We start from the raw sequence: 20202 nt of genomic DNA on the forward strand, positions 1-20202 counted from the left end.
TCCCTGGGACCCCCAGCCATTACATGTATTTGATATATTCTAGAGCTAGCACACCTGATTTAACTTGAAACGTCTTGGGGTCCCTGAAGAGAGGTTTGAAAACACCCTGATCTAGGGTACTGATGCCATAAACCCTGTGGTTGGCAGCTCACTTCTCAACAGGTTTTCCTGTCTAACCCAGGATTTGAATTTTTATGTTATCAGTCTAACGATATGTAGATAGATACATAGACTACTAAATTGGCAATTGATATGGCGGTCTGTTTGAGATCTCGAATGCTGCGCAGTGGTGTGGCAGGATTGACGCTCTTGAACAGTCAATCAGAGGCAGCCGTTTCCGAATGGCTTCCACTGCGCATGTAACTTTATGTGTTGATTCTGTCAACTGATGTTCTGTAGCTAGCTAGGTTAAGCTTTGCAAGTAAAATCACAGACACACAATTAGCATTATAACATTTGCCCTTGACCAGCTACTAGTATTTAATCAGAATCGTTTGCTATCAAGCTCGTGGAAGCTAACACAGCGCTGATGATGTCGTAGGGAGAGCTGTTAAGCAACTCAAGGTAACGTTAGCTACAGTAGCTTAGACAACTTTACCGTTTTTTTTGCTAGCTAGTTAACTAAACTTAGTCCAGTTGACCTTGCATTGGCACTAAACCATTGTTAGCCATGTCTTGTTAGTCCGTGCTTTTCTTTGTTTAGAAGGCTGTCATGCTAAGGTTACAGGAGTGTAGGCTTTAATAAACAAGTTGAGATTTTGGCTAAAGCTGGCCTGCTTAGATAGCTAACTAGCTAACTTACCTAACCAGCTAGTAATTTTATCCAGTTATCAAGACTAGCTATAGCCCAAAGGCTAGCATATGGCGATATTGAAACGGCTCAATACTAGCCTTTTGGCTAGTCTAGCTATATAATTAGACAGGTCATGTGTTGATAGTGTTTATATATTTGCCCTGTAAACCCAATTTGCATGGTTTTGTTAACTACGTTGTGACACTAGTCACTCTGCTGCAGCATGTGGTCAATCAGGGATATTTACAGTTTCAACCCCAGTTTATGTGTGTGTACTGTGTACGTGTGCGTTCCTACAGGATGGAGATTCAAGAGTCATCCTGTTCCTCAGCAACACCAGAGAGAAGCTCCAACCCTCCAGAGCCAGTCAGGTCCTCGACCTCCAAACACAGGAAGTCACCTAAGAGACGACGGGAGGAGAAGAGGTCCCAATGCCATCATCAGGATGACCAGGAACACCTGTTGCTGCCCGACGGCGAGCCAGGCAGGTTGCCGGTCCAACACGAACTCTCCGAGCCCTCTGGGTCTTCGACGGCAGAGATGGCAGAGACCTCCCCTAAGAGGTGCGTGTCTGAGCACTGCAGGTAGCCTGGGACAGTAGTCTCTTTCAGTAGCTGCTTGGTGTGCTGTCTTGTGTCTAGGATTTGTCAAGACAGCATAAAAAGATATGGGACCAGGCTAACATGAGACTACTGGGACAATAAGGGCATTATAGCTACAGTACTGCCTTAGGGTAGCTAGCTGGACATGCTGTCTGTCTGTCTGTCTGACTCTCTCGCTCGCTCTCTCTCTCTTTTGCTCTCTCTCTGTCTGTCTCTCTCTTTTTCTCTCAGCCTGACTCTCTCTGTCTGTCTTTCTCTCTTGCTGTCTGTCTGTCTGACTCTCTTTCACTGTCGGTCTGTCTGTCTGACTCTTTCACTCTCTGTCTGACTCTGTCTGTCTGACTCTCTCTTCGCTCGCTCACTCTGTCTGACTGTCCTCTTTTCTACCTCCTACAGGAGAGCTCACTTTCTCCATGGACCATATCCTGCTACTCACTTTGGACCCAAAGCCTGTATTCTTCCTAACCCAACCTCAGTCATGTAAGTCATTGGTGTGGGAACTTCATTGCACTTACAGTACACACTGTCTGGAATCTGTTTCCCTCTCTCTTTGTTATTTTAGTTTTGTTGTTTGGCATTGAATCCTCACGTATCTGTCCCAGTATCAGCAGGTAAGATGGGCATTAAGGACAGGACTGTGATTGGGTAGTAGTGTCCTATGGAGAGTTGAGGACAGGACTGTGATTGGGTAGTAGTGTCCTATGGAGAGTTGAGGACAGGACTGTGATTGGGTAGTAGTGTCCTATGGAGAGTTGAGGACAGGACTGTGATTGGGTAGTAGTGTCCTATGGAGAGTTGAGGACAGGACTGTGATTGGGTAGTAGTGTCCTATGGAGAGTTGAGGACAGGACTGTGATTGGGTAGTAGTGTCCTATGGAGAGTTGAGGACAGGACTGTGATTGGGTAGTAGTGTCCTATGAACTGGTACTGTGAGTCAGGACACCTAGGGTACTTGGTTGCAGAGGGTCTAGCCTAGGGCTGTTTCATTGACCGTATTACCGCATACACCGGCTGTCATGAGTCATGACCGCATTAAAATTCCACGTGACTGTTGAGTCACAGTAATCTCCTTTTATGCACTCTGGACATGGTCGTTAGGGACATGATGTGTTGGTAGTACCCAACTCACTAATGGCCTGATACTCAGTGCTCTATTGTCCCTCTAACCACTCTGACATCTAACCACAAAATCACATCAAACACTCATCAAAACAGTATCATGCTTTTAAAACTCACCTCACTGTGATGATCAATTTGAAGAAAGAGGTTCAACAACAGGTTGAAACTGAGTGGAACACATGGTCATTGTGGATGTTTCAAAGCCTAACAACGAAATGGACAGCGATGCTGGTGATGGACTAGCCAATATGCTGGTGATGTATTCAAAACACATAAAAGAGCTTATGCATACCCTTAGGCCTATATATGAGCCCAACCCCCAAATTCTAATAATGATTGTGTCATTATACAATACATAGCCTACTGCATATTACACATGGCAGAAAAACATAACAGATTGAAGATGTCTTTGGTACATAATTGGGTCTAGCCTAGACTCCAACATTAAACTAATTCTAGTAATGGCCTTTTGCCTGTGGACTGTGTTATTATGCATACTGAATGGACTGGTTACCTTATGCCATGGGGCATTTTTCATATTTTCATAATTAATAGGCTACACATGACCTTTTAGCTACAGATTATCTCACCACCATGTGTTTCCATCTCTCCTCCTCTCTCCTTCATTCCTTTCTCCAGCGTGCAGACAGAGGGGCTGTCAACAGTTTAATGAAATATGTTTAGTTGTGAAGACGTGTTACTATCGATGTTCCCGAACAGATTTCAGTTGGTTTCCCAAATGAAGCACTGGCTATCAAAAAGAAAGGAGGACCAAGGCACTCTTCATATAATGAACTAAAATGTCTTTATTAGTATGGCATGTTCAATAGAAACAAAGTTTAAAAAATCCGACGCGTTTCGGCTGCATGGCCTTCGTCAGGGAGTGAAAAAAAATAATACAATGTCCTCTTTTGAACAGCTTTTCCAATTAGCCCTAATTAGAAGAGGGAGTGGTTACAAAATTGATTGGACACACCTAGTAAGCAATACTATACACATTAAAAAGTGAAATACTGTAGCTATGTTATCATAAAAATACAACTCCAAGCTAGAAGTATCAGGACACTTAGAAAGGTAGTTCTACCCTTAAATATGACTGGGAGAAGTGTCAAGAATAAGAAAGCAATATATTCCATAGTACACTAGAACACAGCTAAACATGAACAGCAACAGTCTATACATAGCTGAGGGCAATTGAGCAAAATGTCCACTAGATGACAGCAAATGAACCTATCACAACCCTACAGGAAGGGTGAGAAATCCATATCTTCATTTAAACCAGGGTATCTGGCTAGTTTCAGGAACAGGGTTGGAGAGCCCATGGCATACAGAATTTGGGTGGAATATCACCTGTCGCACAGCAAGTGGCTGCATGCTCCTACTCGGCATCATTGGAAAACAAACTGGTGGGAAAGCAGCCTCCATTCACTATTTGTGTGCATACGGAGGACATGTATTTGCCCCCCTGCCCCTCTTCCTGCCCATTTGATAATGGGCCATTCTAATTCAACACTTTTAAGAGATCTGATTTTTGTTTTGTTTATGACTACTTTGCTACAATGACACACTTAGTTATCTACCCACCTCGTTCCTTTCTTTTAGCATGTGCACGTAGTAAAGTACACCATCATGCTTTCGAGATACGTGTCTTTTCAGATTCCATAATGATTATTTAGTTGTGGACACTACATCACCACACTCCCTCTCTTGCTTTTCGTCCTCATCTTTGTAAGTCACCTTGATTTTGCAACTGTGTTTTATTAGTTCCTTTATGAAATATTTAGTGAACTCCATGACAGTAGTTGAAGCAAGGGGCTATAGCAGCACACAAGTAGACTACAAATGCATGCTGGGCTGGGCATGCCCTGAGCTAGTGAAAGCGCTACTGGAGTGAAATTGGAGCGGGCGAGAAGGCAGACCTTTGGGAATCACGCTCCAGTCAAATTGGGCGCGCTCCTCCCTCTGATCTAGCTCCACTCACATACTCTGCCACTGGCATGCTGAGGAAGTGTGCTCTTCACGGGTAAAACCCGGTTTCAACTCTACCGGGCATATGCCAGACAAGCGTGTATGGTGTCGTGTGGGCAAGCGGTTTGCTGATGTCAAAGTTGTGAACAGACTGCCCCATGGTGGCAGTGGGGTTATGGTTTGGGCAGGCATAAGCTATGAAAAACAAACACAATTGCATTTTATCGATGGCAATTTTAATGCACAGAGATACTGTAACGAGATCCTTAGGCCCATTGTCATGCCATTCATCCACCGCCATCACCTCATGTTTCAGGATGATAATGCACGGCTCCATGTTGCAAGGATCTGTTCACATTTCCTGCGAGCTGAAAATGACCCAGTTCTTCCATGGTCTGCATACACACCAAACTGTCACCCGTTGAGCCTGTTTGGGATGCTCTGGATCGACGTTTACGACAGCATGTTCCAGTTCCCGACAAAATTCATCAACTTTGCACAGCCGTAGAGGAGTGGGACAGCCTTCCACAGGCCACAATCAACAGCCTGATCAGCTCTATGCGAAGGAGATGTGTTGTGCTGCATGAGGTAAATGGTGGTCACACCAGATACTGACTAGTTTTCTGATCCACGCCCCTACTTTTTATTTATTTATATTTTTGTTATGAGGGTATCTGTGACCAACAGATTCATAACTGTATTCCCAGTCATGTGAAGTCCATAGATTAGGACCTATTGAATTTATTTAAATTGACTGACTTACAGTTCATATAAGTAACTCAGTAAAATTGTTAATTGTTGTATGTTGCATTTTTTGTTTTTCAGTGTATGTTTTGATTTCTAAGGTTTGTATCATTCACAACTAAAGTTGCCAAATAACTCTAAATCTAGCATATAGGACCTGTTTTAAATGATCACCTTTAAGCTCAACATTTCATATGTGCACCTGCTCCGGAATGGGAAACATTTCCTTTCGATTCTATTCAACCAAAGTTCAATTATATTCGTCTTACTTTAAAATCATATAATATTAAAATAATGGAACAGATTTATAAGCATATCTTGTTTGCTAGATAAACTAGCCTACAGCCTAGGCAGCCATTGGCATGGTGCATAGCCAGATAACCTACAGCCTAGGCAGCCATTGGCATGGTGCATAGCCAGATAACCTACAGCCTAGGCTGCCGTTGGCATGGTGCATAGCCAGATAACCTACAGCCTAGGCTGCCGTTGGCATGGTGCATTGCCAGATAACATACAGCCTAGGCTGCCGTTGGCATGGTGCATTGCCAGATAACATACAGCCTAGGCTGCCGTTGGCATGGTGCATAGCCAGATAACCTACAGCCTAGGCTGCCGTTGGCATGGCGCATAGCCAGATAACCTACAGCCTAGGCTGCCGTTGGCATGGCGCATAGCCAGATAACATACAGCCTAGGCTGCCGTTGGCATGGCGCATAGCCAGATAACATACAGCCTAGGCTGCCGTTGGCATGGCGCATAGCCAGATAACATACAGCCTAGGCTGCCGTTGGCATGGCGCATAGCCAGATAACATACAGCCTAGGCTGCCGTTGGCATGGCGCGTAGCCAGATAACATACAGCCTAGGCTGCCGTTGGCATGGCGCATAGCCAGATAACATACAGCCTAGGCTGCCGTTGGCATGGCGCGTAGCCAGATAACATACAGCCTAGGCTGCCGTTGGCATGGCGCGTAGCCAGATAACATACAGCCTAGGCTGCCGTTGGCATGGCGCGTAGCCAGATAACATACAGCCTAGGCTGCCGTTGGCATGGCGCGTAGCCAGATAACATACAGCCTAGGCTGCCGTTGGCATGGCGCGTAGCCAGATAACCTACAGCCTAGGCTGCCGTTGGCATGGCGCGTAGCCAGATAACCTACAGCCTAGGCTGCCGTTGGCATGGCGCGTAGCCAGATAACATACAGCCTAGGCTGCCGTTGGCATGGCGCGTAGCCAGATAACATACAGCCTAGGCTGCCGTTGGCATGGCGCGTAGCCAGATAACATACAGCCTAGGCTGCCGTTGGCATGGCGCGTAGCCAGATAACCTACAGCCTAGGCTGCCGTTGGCATGGCGCGTAGCCAGATAACATACAGCCTAGGCAGCCGTTGGCATGGCGCGTAGCCAGATAACATACAGCCTAGGCTGCCGTTGGCATGGCGCGTAGCCAGATAACCTACAGCCTAGGCTGCCGTTGGCATGGCGCGTAGCCAGATAACATACAGCCTAGGCTGCCGTTGGCATGGCGCGTAGCCAGATAACCTACAGCCTAGGCTGCCGTTGGCATGGCGCGTAGCCAGATAACCTACAGCCTAGGCTGCCGTTGGCATGGCGCGTAGCCAGATAACCTACAGCCTAGGCTGCCGTTGGCATGGCGCGTAGCCAGATAACCTACAGCCTAGGCTGCCGTTGGCATGGCGCGTAGCCAGATAACCTACAGCCTAGGCTGCCGTTGGCATGGCGCGTAGCCAGATAACCTACAGCCTAGGCTGCCGTTGGCATGGCGCGTAGCCAGATAACCTACAGCCTAGGCTGCCGTTGGCATGGCGCGTAGCCAGATAACCTACAGCCTAGGCTGCCGTTGGCATGGCGCGTAGCCAGATAACCTACAGCCTAGGCTGCCGTTGGCATGGCGCGTAGCCAGATAACCTACAGCCTAGGCTGCCGTTGGCATGGCGCGTAGCCAGATAACCTACAGCCTAGGCTGCCGTTGGCATGGCGCGTAGCCAGATAACCTACAGCCTAGGCTGCCGTTGGCATGGCGCGTAGCCAGATAACCTACAGCCTAGGCTGCCGTTGGCATGGCGCGTAGCCAGATAACCTACAGCCTAGGCTGCCGTTGGCATGGCGCGTAGCCAGATAACATACAGTAGGCAGACTCATATTCTGTTCTTCTGAAACACGTTTTCTTCATATCGTAATGTTTCTTTAGACCTGACTAAAATAATGGATTTATTGTGACGGTGTATATTAAATTGATTTATTATACTTTTTAAAAATGTAGATGTTTCAGAAGCTCGCATTAGCGGCTTGTAGGAGTGCCGGCCTGGAGATGCTAAACTCGCTTATGTTAATGAACTGCTAATTACCATGAGACAGGCAGGCTTTTGCATGACAATAACCCCCACTCTACGTAGACACACTGTCCATCTAGACAGTAAAGATAAATGATCAACCCTGGGATCTGGTGAGACTGAGTAGCTGTGGAGTTTGGACTTTGTTATCTAATTCTGTATTTACCATGTTAATGAATGACTGTTCAGAACAGCTTCGATTTTTGAAAATGAGGGATTATTTTCAGCGCGACCACCGAACGTCGTTTAAATGGTAACAATAAGGAAATTCAAAGACTAGTTAGAAAAATGTATTTTTGGTAAAGGGGAATGTGGAATCGGCCAATGTCAATGGAAGTGTGTGTGTAGCTGTACTGTTCTGTGCCTGATGTTGTGAGGCGAACTATAAAATGTATAAATAAATGTAGACTACTTTTAATGAAGTTTGATTGTGTGTGTCGTCCTCAGGCACATCCAGGATCCGGCCAGTCAACGCCTGACGTGGAACAAACCCCCAGTCAACGTTCTGGTCATCAGGAAGATACGAGACGAGAGCCTGGTGGAACCATTCAAAGAACTCTGCCACTTCCTCGTTGAGGTACTGTATCATAGAGCTGAAAGTATGTGTGTGTGTGGTTCTGTGTGAGTGTGTGCATGTGCTTGCACGTTGTTGTTTATGATGCGTTTGAATAGGAGCTATGTACATTATCAATGGTAAATCTATAGAGATCAATGCAGTTTTATAAATATTTCTCTTGATGGAAGCATGTAGTCCCAGAATTGAATGAAAGCATGAATTTTGTAGTCTTGTCTTGTGTCATACATGCTGCACTATGATGATATCAGACTGTTCAGTCCGAATCAGATCTGCTGGATACCTACCAGGGTTGGGCTTTCAATTCATTATTCAGGAAGTAAAGTGACGTTCCATTTCCATGTGCTCCAGGAGAAGGGTATGCTGGTGTTTGTGGAGAGGAGGGTGGTGGCTGACGTCTCCCTGACTACGGACGAGACCTTCACCTCAATCCGAAAACAACTCTGCACCTTTAGAGAAGGTAAGACACACACACACACACCATCTCTCATAGCATAACATCCAGCCAGCAGTGTGTCAGATCCATTCCTCTTCAGTAAACGTGTGGATTGGGTCAAATGGCTACAACGTATATAGTTCTACTAAATTGCTGAACTGTGTTTCTTGTCCAGGTTATGATGACATCTCTCACTGTATTGACCTCATCATCTGTCTGGGAGGAGACGGGACTCTACTCTACGCCTCCTCTCTCTTCCAGGTACCCACTAACACATACAGTACACCAGGGGTGGGCAACCCTGTTCCTGGGCAACCCTGTTCCTGGGCAACCCTGTTCCTGGGCAACCCTGTTCCTGGGCAACCCTGTTCCTGGGCAACCCTGTTCTTAGAGTGCCTTAGGTACGGCAGGATTTTGTTCCAACTAGGCACCATACTTGACCAGCTAGTTGATCAGTTCAGTGATTGCCTAAATTCAACACACCTGGTCTTCCAGGTCAGTTAAACCAAAAACATGAAGTTCCTGCGTCCCTCCAGGACCAGGGTTGCCAGCCCTGCTCTAACACAGTGGTTTTTAAAGGAACTCAGTTCGGCTTTAAACTTTCTCTTGAACGTTGTAATAGTAGAACGCACAAGGTGCCATTTCTAAATTGGGTAGTGCATCATCAGTTCCTCTTGTGATGTCAGTCATTGTAGACCTTAGAGAGATATTTATAGCTTGTCAGAAAGGTCCAGATCAACTAGCCCATGTCAACTGTTTTTAGACCATAGATATTGTTGTCATTTTTGTGTCACTCAAATATCACATGAATACACATTAGACATGGCAAAATGTGTAGAATTGCAAGAAAATTTGCTTTAAAACTGGAACATTTTCTTTGCACCCCATTTTAAAAAAAAAAAATATTTTTTTTTTAAAAATGTGAAAATTGTAGGAAATACGCTTTTAAACCTGCAAAATGTTCTCCACCAACCAGAGGGGTGTGAACAGTTTGAGTCATGAACAGTGCTTGTGCCCATAGAAATAGACATGGTGGGGTGTGCGGGGGGAGATGTTCCCCAATGCTGGAAGTGGAAAAAGTTTGGGAACCCCTGTTCCAACACACCTGCTTATTCTAACCCGAGTCTTGTACTTGCCTGCTTAGGGCAGGCTGGCTGTGTGTGTTTGGTCTGTCTGTGGCATTTGAGGCAGTGTTTGGATTAGTCATCATCTCCATGTTAATCATCATCATCGCCACCTTCATCATACTTGGAACAGAACAGAATTAAGTGATTTAGAGGTTTCCGTTTTCATTGGCCAGACTTGTGTGCGTTCCAAATGGAACCTCAGTACCTGCATAGCGCACTACTTTTAACCAGGGCCCATAGAGGACAGGCTCATTGTAATGGAACCATCATGACCATAGAGGACAGGCTCATTGTAATGGAACCATCATGACCATAGAGGACAGGCTCATTGTAATGGTACCATCATGACCATAGAGGACAGGCTCATTGTAATGGCACCATCATGACCATAGAGGACAGGCTCATTGTAATGGAACCATCATGACCATAGAGGACAGGCTCATTGTAATGGCACCATCATGACCATAGAGGACAGGCTCATTGTAATGGTACCATCATGACCATAGAGGACAGGCTCATTGTAATGGCACCATCATGACCATAGAGGACAGGCTCATTGTAATGGAACCATCATGACCATAGAGGACAGGCTCATTGTAATGGAACCATCATGACCATAGAGGACAGGCTCATTGTAATGGAACCATCATGACCATAGAGGACAGGCTCATTGTAATGGAACCATCATGACCATAGAGGACAGGCTCATTGTAATGGAACCATCATGACCATAGAGGACAGGCTCATTGTAATGGAACCATCATGACCATAGAGGACAGGCTCATTGTAATGGAACCATCATGACCATAGAGAGGACAGGCTCATTGTAATGGAACCATCATGACCATAGAGGACAGGCTCATTGTAATGGCACCATCATGACCATAGAGGACAGGCTCATTGTAATGGTACCATCATGACCATAGAGGACAGGCTCATTGTAATGGTACCATCATGACCATAGAGGACAGGCTCATTGTAATGGAACCATCATGACCATAGAGGACAGGCTCATTGTAATGGCACCATCATGACCATAGAGGATAGGCTCATTGTAATGGTACCATCATGACCATAGAGGACAGGCTCATTGTAATGGTACCATCATGACCATAGAGGACAGGCTCATTGTAATGGTACCATCATGACCATAGAGGACAGGCTCATTGTAATGGAACCATCATGACCATAGAGGACAGGCTCATTGTAATGGTACCATCATGACCATAGAGGACAGGCTCATTGTAATGGAACCATCATGACCATAGAGGACAGGCTCATTGTAATGGTACCATCATGACCATAGAGGACAGGCTCATTGTAATGCAACCATCATGACCATAGAGGACAGGCTCATTGTAATGGAACCATCATGACCATAGAGGACAGGCTCATTGTAATGGCACCATCATGACCATAGAGGACAGGCTCATTGTAATGGAACCATCATGACCAGAGAGGACAGGCTCATTGTAATGGTACCATCATGACCATAGAGGACAGGCTCATTGTAATGGTACCATCATGACCATAGAGGACAGGCTCATTGTAATGGAACCATCATGACCATAGAGGACAGGCTCATTGTAATGGAACCATCATGACCATAGAGAGGACAGGCTCATTGTAATGGAACCAACTTGGCTTCCATTCCAGCCATTCCAATGAGCCTGTCCTCCCACCAGCCTCCTCTGTGTGGAACTGAGAAGGAGGACAGATGCTTTATTCTCCTTCATGTTTCCAGTATGTTATAGCTACAATTACATCTGTCATTTAGCAGATGCTCTTATCCCTAATTACTCCTGTAAGTGGCTCTGGATAAGTGCCTTGCTCAAGGGGACATCGGCCAACAGTCTTAACCACTAGGCTACCTGCCGCCCTGTGTTTTGCTCTCCCTCTCTATCTCGCTCCCTCTATCTATCTCACTCTCTCACTCTCTCACTCTATCTATCTCTGTCTCTCTCTCAGGGCAGTGTTCCTCCAGTCATGGCGTTCCATCTGGGTTCTCTGGGTTTTCTGACACCGTTCAAGTTTGAATCATACAAGACAGAGGTGGCTAAAGTTTTTGAAGGTAGAGGATTCCTTTCAAATAAAAATAAATAGCGCTGTCAATCAATGATATATCTGCCAGTTCATGATCTGATGGGTGTCTGTTTGTGTGTGTGTGTACCAGGTAATGCAGCCATCACGCTGCGTAGTCGTCTGAAGGTGAAAGTGGTGAAGGACATGCTCCAGAGGACAGGCCAGCCAGGCCAGCAGCAGTACCAGGGGTCTGGGGGCCAAGGCCAAGCTGGGGGCCAGCCGGACACGGAGCACAATGGCCTGCTGCCCCATGGACACACCAACAGCGAGGCTGGGAACATTACCCTACAGATGCAGGTAAGACTCAATCCCTAACCCCTAGCTCCAAACCCTTTTGCACTAGCCCCTACTCCCTAGCAGGTCTCCAAATTAAAGGGGTCCTGGGGATGATAAAAATCTCTGGTACGGTTCAAAACAGACATTGGAACAGTTGCGGGACGATAGGCCGGACAAATATAAAATGCACACAAGTGGTTCCATATTAAAATGTTGACACAAACACGAGGCTGCTGAAACAGATCACATTGTGTTCACTTGTCTCGGCCATATGCGTGAATGTTCCAGAATACTATTACGAGAGAAGACCATTCTCAAACGAGCACCTGATGCGAGCGGTTTTTATAACGTGACAGAGATGGATATACAGCCTAATGGTACAAACATGGAGGGAATATCTAAAGATGCAGCAATAGGATTGTGCCTTACAGCCTTTGGACAGTAGAAGAAGAAATGCTGGTTTCACCGGCATTTTTTTCCTATTGTCAGATTTTGGCTGTAGGCTATTAAAAGCAAGGTAAGATAGGCTATGTAAAATGTCCAGGTTTCAAACAATGATATGGCTGACTAGGCATTGCATATGTAATTATTTAGGTTACGGAAATGTATAATATTAGAATATCATTCCAATGTATTTTCCGCTGGCTGCCCCTTCACCACAGAAAGCACTGAGCTAGGCTGAAACACCTGCATGTTGGAGCTGCCTTACTCAAGAAAGAGACCATGTTTTGTATGTGGCTTTATTCACTCAACATTTTCTTTATTTACATTGTTTGCAAATTGATATGTGGCACGTATTAATACCAAAATAACATGCAAAACAGGCACAAAAAATACAGGCAAAAAACAAAAAAAACAAAGCTAAATAGTTGGGTGGTCGCCACTGAAATTGACGTGGAATTTTATCATTTGTTCTTATCGTTTTAACGAAAAAACGGATGGCAGCCTCAGAAATCTTTTGTATACCACCCCTACCTTGTCACAACACAACTGATTTGCTCAAACGCATTAAGAGGGAAAGAAATTCCACAAATTAACTTTTAACAAGGCACACCTTTTAATTGAAATGCATTCCAGGTGACTGACTACCTCATAAAGCTGGTTGAGAGAATGTGCAAAGCGGTCAAGGCAAAGGGTAGCTACTTTGAATAATCTAAAATATATTTTGATTTGTTTAACACTATTTTGGTTACTACATGATTCCGTATGTGTAAATTCATAGTTTTGATGTCTTCACTATTATTCTACAATGTAGAAAATAGCATAAATAAAGAACCTTGAATGAGTAGGTGTGTCCAAACTTTTGACTGGTCCTGTACACACTTTTTTTTAGCTAAACAGTTGGGGCTCAAACGCCACCTGCCCTGAATGACGAGTTGCCACTGGTTATGCTGTTTAAAAAAATAAATATATTTAACCTTTATTTAATTGGGCAAGTCAGTTGAGAACAAATTCTTATTTACAATGAGGGCCTACCCTGGCCAAACCCTAATCCAGATGACACTGGACCAATTGTGCGCCGCCCTATGGGACTCCCAATCACGGCCGGTTGTGATGCAGCCTGGAATCGAACCAGGGTCTGTAGTGACGCCTCTTATCACTGAAATGCAGTGCCTTAGACCGACTGTTGTGCTACTCGGAAGCTCAAATGGGGCAGCTGGTGGTGGAATGTAATGTCTTTAACTGAAGTTTATTCAGGAACCAGTTCACCGTAACATTGTTCTTCTCACATTGATGTATTGTATACATGTGGTTAGCATGTTCAATTAATCAATTATCATTGTTAATAATGTATGTTTGTCTGTTTTCATTAAGATGCAAAAAGGGTTTTTCCTAACAAATTAAGTTTATGTAATATAGACTGTCTGTATCTGTCTCAGAAATACACTAATTACAAAAACACTGCAAATGACCCTCTCTCCCTTCCTCCGTTCTCTCCTCTCATCCCCTTTTTACATTTTTTTTGTCTGGGAGCATCACCCGGTCTCCATGGCAGCAGTCATAATAAAGCGTGGCTGGTTGGATGTTAGTGGCCCTGTTGCGCCAGTTGCCGTGGTTACGAAGGCGCACCTAGACGGATTCTGACTGCAGACCCTACTGCGGTCGACAGTTTGTGTGACATACACACTCAATTAAATTCAAATTGCTTCATTGGCATGACGTAACAATGTACATATTGCCAAAACGTACTTTGGAAATGAAGTTATTTAAAATAATCAAGATTGTCAATGGGTGAATCATTAACAACAATAATTAACGTTAAATATAACTACAATGGACAATAACAATGGCAAAGATGAGGTTGGTTGGTCTGTCAGACACTGTCCCTCGTCTTATGGCAGTCAGCAATGTAGTGCGCTGCCAACCCACAGCTCTCTGCATCCTCCCCCAACAGGATGGGTAGCCTATCCTCTTCAGAGAGGTCTTTGAAACCTTGAATAAGGGTTTCACATTTGGAGAAATGACAGTAATTGGTTTATATTTTTTATATATATTTAATATATATATATATATTTTTTTTTTTACAAATGCAGCTCTGTCTCAGGTTCTGCTGTGGTGCAGTGGTTGCACAGCCTTTCCTCTACAGGGAGCCAGGTTTTCCTGTGTCTACCCTTCTCAATGGCAAGGCTGTGCTCACTGAGCCTGGACTTTGTCAAGGTTTTTCTAAGGTTTTGATCAGTAACCATGGTGAAATAGTTTGCCACTGTGTACTGTTGATGTAGGGCCAGATAGCACTGCATTTTGCTTTGTGTTTCCCAGTAGGTAATGTCGTTTTTGTTTTGACTGTGTTGTAATTTGTTTTATTCTGATTGATTGGATGTTCTGGTCCTGCGGCTTCAGTCTGTTAGTAAAACAGGTTAGTGAACTCAGCCCCAGGACCAGCTGGATGAGGGACCTGAGGCTTCAGTCTGTTAGTAGAACAGGTTAGTGAACTCAGCCCCAGGACCAGCTGGATGAGGGACCTGAGGCTTCAGTCTGTTAGTAGAACAGGTTAGTGAACTCAGCCCCAGGACCAGCTGGATGAGGGACCTGAGGCTTCAGTCTGTTAGTAGAACAGGTTAGTGAACTCAGCCCCAGGACCAGCTGGATGAGGGACCTGAGGCTTCAGTCTGTTAGTAGAACAGGTTAGTGAACTCAGCCCCAGGACCAGCTGGATGAGGGACCTGAGGCTTCAGTGTGTTAGTAGAACAGGTTTTTGATCTCAATCCCAGGACCAGCTGGATGAGGGGACTCTTCTTTTCTCAGCTCTTGGCATTGCAGGACTTGGTAATGATATGAGAGGAGGTCACTGTACATGTTTCCAAAAACTTCATTGCTGATTTTTGAGTTGTTATTATTAGTGGATTTTGGCCTCATTCTGACCCGCATGCAATGTTTGTCATTTTCCTCTGGACATGTGGGTGTTCAGTTGAGTTTATTTTTAAACCTAAGTAATTGTAGTGTGTTTGTTACTTGAACTCTGTGAAGCATTTCTTTGGGCTGTAATTTCTGAGGCTCGTAACTCTAATGAACTTATCCTCTGCAGCTGAGGTAACTCTGGGTCTTCCTTTCCTGTGGTGTTCCTCATGTGAGCCAGTTTCATCATAGCGCTTGATGGTTTTTGCGACTGTACTTGAAGAAACTTAGTAAATTCTTGACATTTTCCGGATGTCTTAAAGTAATGATGGACTGACCTTAAGTATAAGCCAAAGTATATATGCTATGGATACCACCAGTAAACAGTTGGAGCTAACTAGTCATCGACCTGGCCAAGGATTTCGTCTCTGTCAATCACCGCATTCTTATCGGCAGACTCAACAGCCTTGGTTTCTCAAATGACTGTCTCGCCTGGTTCACCAACTACTTCCCTGATAGAGTTCAGTGTGTCAAATCGGAGTGCCTGTTGTCCGGACCTCTGGCAGTCTCTCTATGGGGGTGCCACAGGGTTCAATTCTCGGGCCGACTCTCTTCTCTGTATACATCAATGATATCGCTCTTGCTGCTGGTGATTCTCTGATCCACCTCTACGCAGACGACACCATTCTGTATACTTCTGGCCCTTCTTTGGACACTGTGCTAACTACCCTCCAGACGAGCTTCAATGCCATACAACTCTCCTTCCGTGGCCTCCAACTGCTCTTAAATGCAAGTAAAACTAAATGCATGCGCTTCAACCGATCGCTGCCCGCCTGTCCAGCATCACTACTCTGGACTGTTCTGACCTAGAATATGTGGATAACTACAAATACCTAGGTGTCTGGTTAGACTGTAAACTCTCCTTCCAGACCCACATTAAGCATCTCCAATCCAAATTAAATCTAGAATCGGCTTCCTATTTCGCAACAAAGCATCCTTCACTCATGCTGCCAAACATACCCTCGTAAAACTGACTATCCTACCGATCCTCGACTTCGGCGATGTCATCTATAAAATAGCCTCCAATACTCTACTCAACAAATTGGATGCAGTCTATCACAGTGCCATCCGTTTTGTCACCAAAGCCCCATATACTTCCCACCACTGCGACCTGTATGCTCTCGTTGGCTGGCCCTCGCTTCATACTCGTCGCCAAACCCACTGGCTCCAGGTCATCTACAAGTCTTTGCTAGGTAAAGCCCCGCCTTATCTCAGTTCACTGGTCACCATAGCAGCACCCACCCGCAGCACGCGCTCCAGCAGGTATATCTCTCTGGTCACCCCCAAAAGTAAATTCCTCCTTTTGGCTGCCTTTCCTTCCAGTTCTCTGCTGCCAATGACTGGAACAAACTGCAAAAATTGCTGAAGCTGGAGACTCTTATCTCCCTCACTAACTTCAAGCACCAGCTGTCAGAGCAGCTCACAGATTACTGCACCTGTACATAGCCCATCTGTAAATAGCCCATCCAACTTCCTTATCCCCATACTGTATTTATTTATTTTGCTCCTTTGCACCCCAGTATCTCTACTTCCACGTTCATCTTCTGCACATCTATCACTCCAGTGTTTAATTGCTATATCGTAAATACCTCGCCACTATGGCCTATTTTATTGCCTTACCTCCATTATCTTACCTCATTTGCACACACTGTATATATACTTAAAAAAAAAAAATCTACTGTATTATTGACTATGTTTGTTTATTCCATGTGTAACTCTGTGTTGTTGTATGTGTCAAACTGCTTTGCTTTATCTTGGCCAGGTTGCAGTTGTAAATGAGAACTTGTTCTCAACTGGCCTACCTGGTTAAATAAAGGTAAAAAATGAAATAGTAAGCTAATTGACAAGTTTGAACTTAGCTAGCTTAACAACAAGGTGGTTTTTCATCGTCAAATGTTGACAAAGCAATGAATGGTTAGACAAGGCATCAAATACTGTCACCTATCTCAGTTTAATAATTTAACCATTATTCCTTGTTTCAAAACTATACTGTTCAAAAACGTGTGTGTGTGTGTGTGTGTAGGTTCTGAATGAGGTGGTGGTGGACCGAGGCCCTTCCTCCTACCTGTCTAATGTTGACCTGTACCTAGATGGACGCCTCATCACCTCTGTACAGGGAGACGGTGAGTACAGGACATGACACAGCGCTACAGTGGTGGCACGAACAAATACTCTTCTGTCTTCAGTACCTATCTCTCTTCCCTCCCTTTCCTCCACCGCTCCAGGTGTGATCGTGTCGACCCCTACAGGCAGTACAGCGTATGCAGCAGCAGCGGGAGCTTCAATGATCCATCCTAATGTCCCGGCCATCATGGTCACACCGATCTGCCCACACTCCCTCTCCTTCAGACCCATAGTGGTGCCTGCTGGGGTCGAGCTGATGGTGAGAGTGGGGAGGAGAAGGGAGAGTTGAAGAGAGTGGGGAGGGTTGAAGAGTGGGAGGGGATCTGTCTGTCTTATGGTTGTGTTGACCTCTTCCCCTTGTCTGTCTCTGTCTGTCTGCAGATCACCCTCTCCCCTGATGCCAGGAACACTTGCTGGGTGTCGTTCGACGGCAGGAAGAGACAGGAGATCAGCCATGGAGACTGGTAACTTCACTGTCCTTCACCTTACAACCATTTACTACAGTGTAATAGCTTCCACATTCTAGCAGGTAGAATGGAAGATCCTTGCTAGAACACTAATCAACCCTAATCTCCCTCCTCTCCACCCCTCTCCCTTCTCTCCCCCTCTTACCACTCATCTCCCCCTACTCTCCCTGCAGTATAAAGATCACTACGTCGTGCTATCCGGTACCATCCATCTGTTGTCATGATCTGGTGTATGACTGGTTTGAGAGCCTGGCTCAGTGTCTGCACTGGAACGTCAGAAAGAAACAAGCTCGTCTGGCTGACGATGTCTCGGACTCCTCAGATACAGAGAACTGAACACAGACAGACAGACACATAAATGTGCACAGGAATTGAAAACACACAAGCACACGTAAGAATATATACATTTGAAGTCGGAAGTTTACGTACACTTAGGTTGGAGTCATTAACTCGTTTTTCAACCACTCCACAATTTTTTTTTAACAAACTATAGTTTTGGCAAGTCGGTTAGGACTTGCCAAAAGTCATTTTTCCAACAATTGTTTATAGACAGATTATTTCACGTGTAATTCATTGTATTACAATTACAGTGGGTCAGAAGTTTACATACACTAAGTTGACTGTGCCTTTAAACAGCTTGGAAAATTCCCGAAAATGATGTCATGGCTTTAGACGCTTCTGATAGGCTAATTGACATCCTTTGAGTCAATTGGAGGTGTACCTGTGTGGATGTATTTCAAGGCCTACCTTCAAACTCAGTGCCTCTTTGCTTGACATCATGGGGAAAATCAAAAGAAATCAGCTAAGACCTCAGAAAAAAAATTGTAGACCTCCACAAGCCTGGTTCATCCTTTGGAGCAATTTCCAAATGCCTGAAGGTACCACGTTCATCTGTACAAACAATAGTATGCGCGTATAAACACCATGGGACCACGCAGCCGTCATACCGCTCAGGAAGGAGCGTCTCCTAGTTCTGTCTCCTAGAGATCAACGTACTTTGGTGCGAAAGTGCAAATAAATCCCAGAAAAACAGCAAAGGATGATGCTGGAGGAAACGGGTACAAAAGTATCTATATCCACAGTAAAACGAGTCCTATATCGACATAACCTGAAAGGCCGCTCAGCAAGGACAAAGCCACTGCTCCAAAACCGCCATTAAAAAAGCCAGACTACGGTTTGCAACTGCACATGGGGACAAAGATCATACTTTTTGGAGAAATGTCCTCTGGTCTGATGAAACAAAAATAGAACTGTTTGGCCATAATGACCATCGTTATGTTTGGAGGAAAAAGGGGGAGGCTTGTTAGCCGAAGAACACCATCCCAACCGTGAAGCACGGGGGTGGCAGCATCATCTTGCTTTGCTGCAGGAGGAACTGGAGCACTTCACAAAACAGATGGCATCATGAGGTAAGAAAATTACGTGGATATATTGAAGCAAAATCTCAAGACATCAGTCAGGAAGTTAAAGCTTGGTCGCAAATGGGTCTTCCAAATATACAATGACCCCAAGTATACTTCCAAAGTTGAGGCAAAATGGCTTAAGGACAACAAAGTCAAGGTATTGGAGTGGCCATCACAAGCCCTGACCTCAATCCTATAGAAAATTTGTGAGCAGAACTCACGTCTGCGAGCAAGGAGGCCTACAAACCTGACTACGTTACACCAGCTCTGTCAGGCGTAATGGGCCAAAATTCACCCAACTTGTTGTGTGAAGCTTGGGGAAGGCTACCCGGAATGGTTGACCCAAGTTAAACAATTTAAAGGCAATGCTACCAAATACTAATTGAGTGTATGTAAACTTCTGACCCACTGGGAATGTGATGAAAGAAATACAAGCTGAAAGCATTCTCTCTACTATTAATCTGACATTTCACATTCTTAAAATAAACTGGTGACCTTAACTGACCTAAGACAGGGAATTCTTACTAGGACTAAATTCAGTTTTTCACAATTCCTGACGTTTAAATGTATTTGGCTAAGGTGTATGTAAACTTGCGACTTCAACTGTGTGTATATATATATATTTTACACATAGTATTGTCAGGGAATTATACTAAAAAGCAGTCATATTCATGTTAAACAGGTTATGATGCTAACTGACTGATTTGTCTGGGCCCCCTGGCTGGATGATTTAGTT

The 20202-nt window shown here is 44.8% G+C and overlaps 1 protein-coding gene across 4 annotated transcripts; it reads left to right on the top strand.

Annotated features, from left to right (window-relative positions):
• Positions 1-376: 376 nt before the first annotated feature.
• On the top strand, positions 377-18493 carry nadkb (NAD kinase b). 4 transcript variants are annotated; one of them, XM_039003554.1, is made up of 12 exons: positions 377-564; positions 1093-1356; positions 1792-1875; positions 8029-8158; positions 8507-8615; positions 8767-8852; positions 11687-11789; positions 11892-12097; positions 17496-17595; positions 17722-17855; positions 17978-18060; positions 18237-18493. In XM_039003554.1, exons 2-12 carry the CDS (start codon positions 1094-1096, stop codon positions 18397-18399), a joined length of 1461 nt encoding a protein of 486 aa, XP_038859482.1. In that variant the 5' UTR covers positions 377-564; position 1093; the 3' UTR covers positions 18400-18493. The 4 variants fall into 4 exon arrangements, with proteins under 4 accessions (XP_038859482.1, XP_038859481.1, XP_038859484.1 ...); XM_039003553.1 differs by having other exon boundaries at positions 378-564; positions 17698-17855; XM_039003556.1 differs by lacking the exons at positions 377-564; positions 1093-1356 and adding an exon at positions 4799-5070 and having other exon boundaries at positions 1799-1875; positions 17698-17855.
• Positions 18494-20202: the final 1709 nt, after the last annotated feature.

This window comes from Salvelinus namaycush, chromosome 11 (assembly GCF_016432855.1).
Source record: "Salvelinus namaycush isolate Seneca chromosome 11, SaNama_1.0, whole genome shotgun sequence".
Lineage (NCBI taxonomy): Eukaryota > Metazoa > Chordata > Actinopteri > Salmoniformes > Salmonidae > Salvelinus > Salvelinus namaycush.

Excerpts from the sequence above, each read along its gene's own strand:
- nadkb (XM_039003553.1), top strand. The coding sequence starts at position 1,094 with ATGGAGATTCAAGAGTCATCCTGTTCCTCAGCAACACCAGAGAGAAGC. Across the intron at positions 8,159-8,506 it reads TCTGCCACTTCCTCGTTGAG|GAGAAGGGTATGCTGGTGTT; the intron begins GTACTGTATCAT and ends CATGTGCTCCAG. Across the intron at positions 17,596-17,697 it reads CACCTCTGTACAGGGAGACG|GTGTGATCGTGTCGACCCCT; the intron begins GTGAGTACAGGA and ends CCACCGCTCCAG.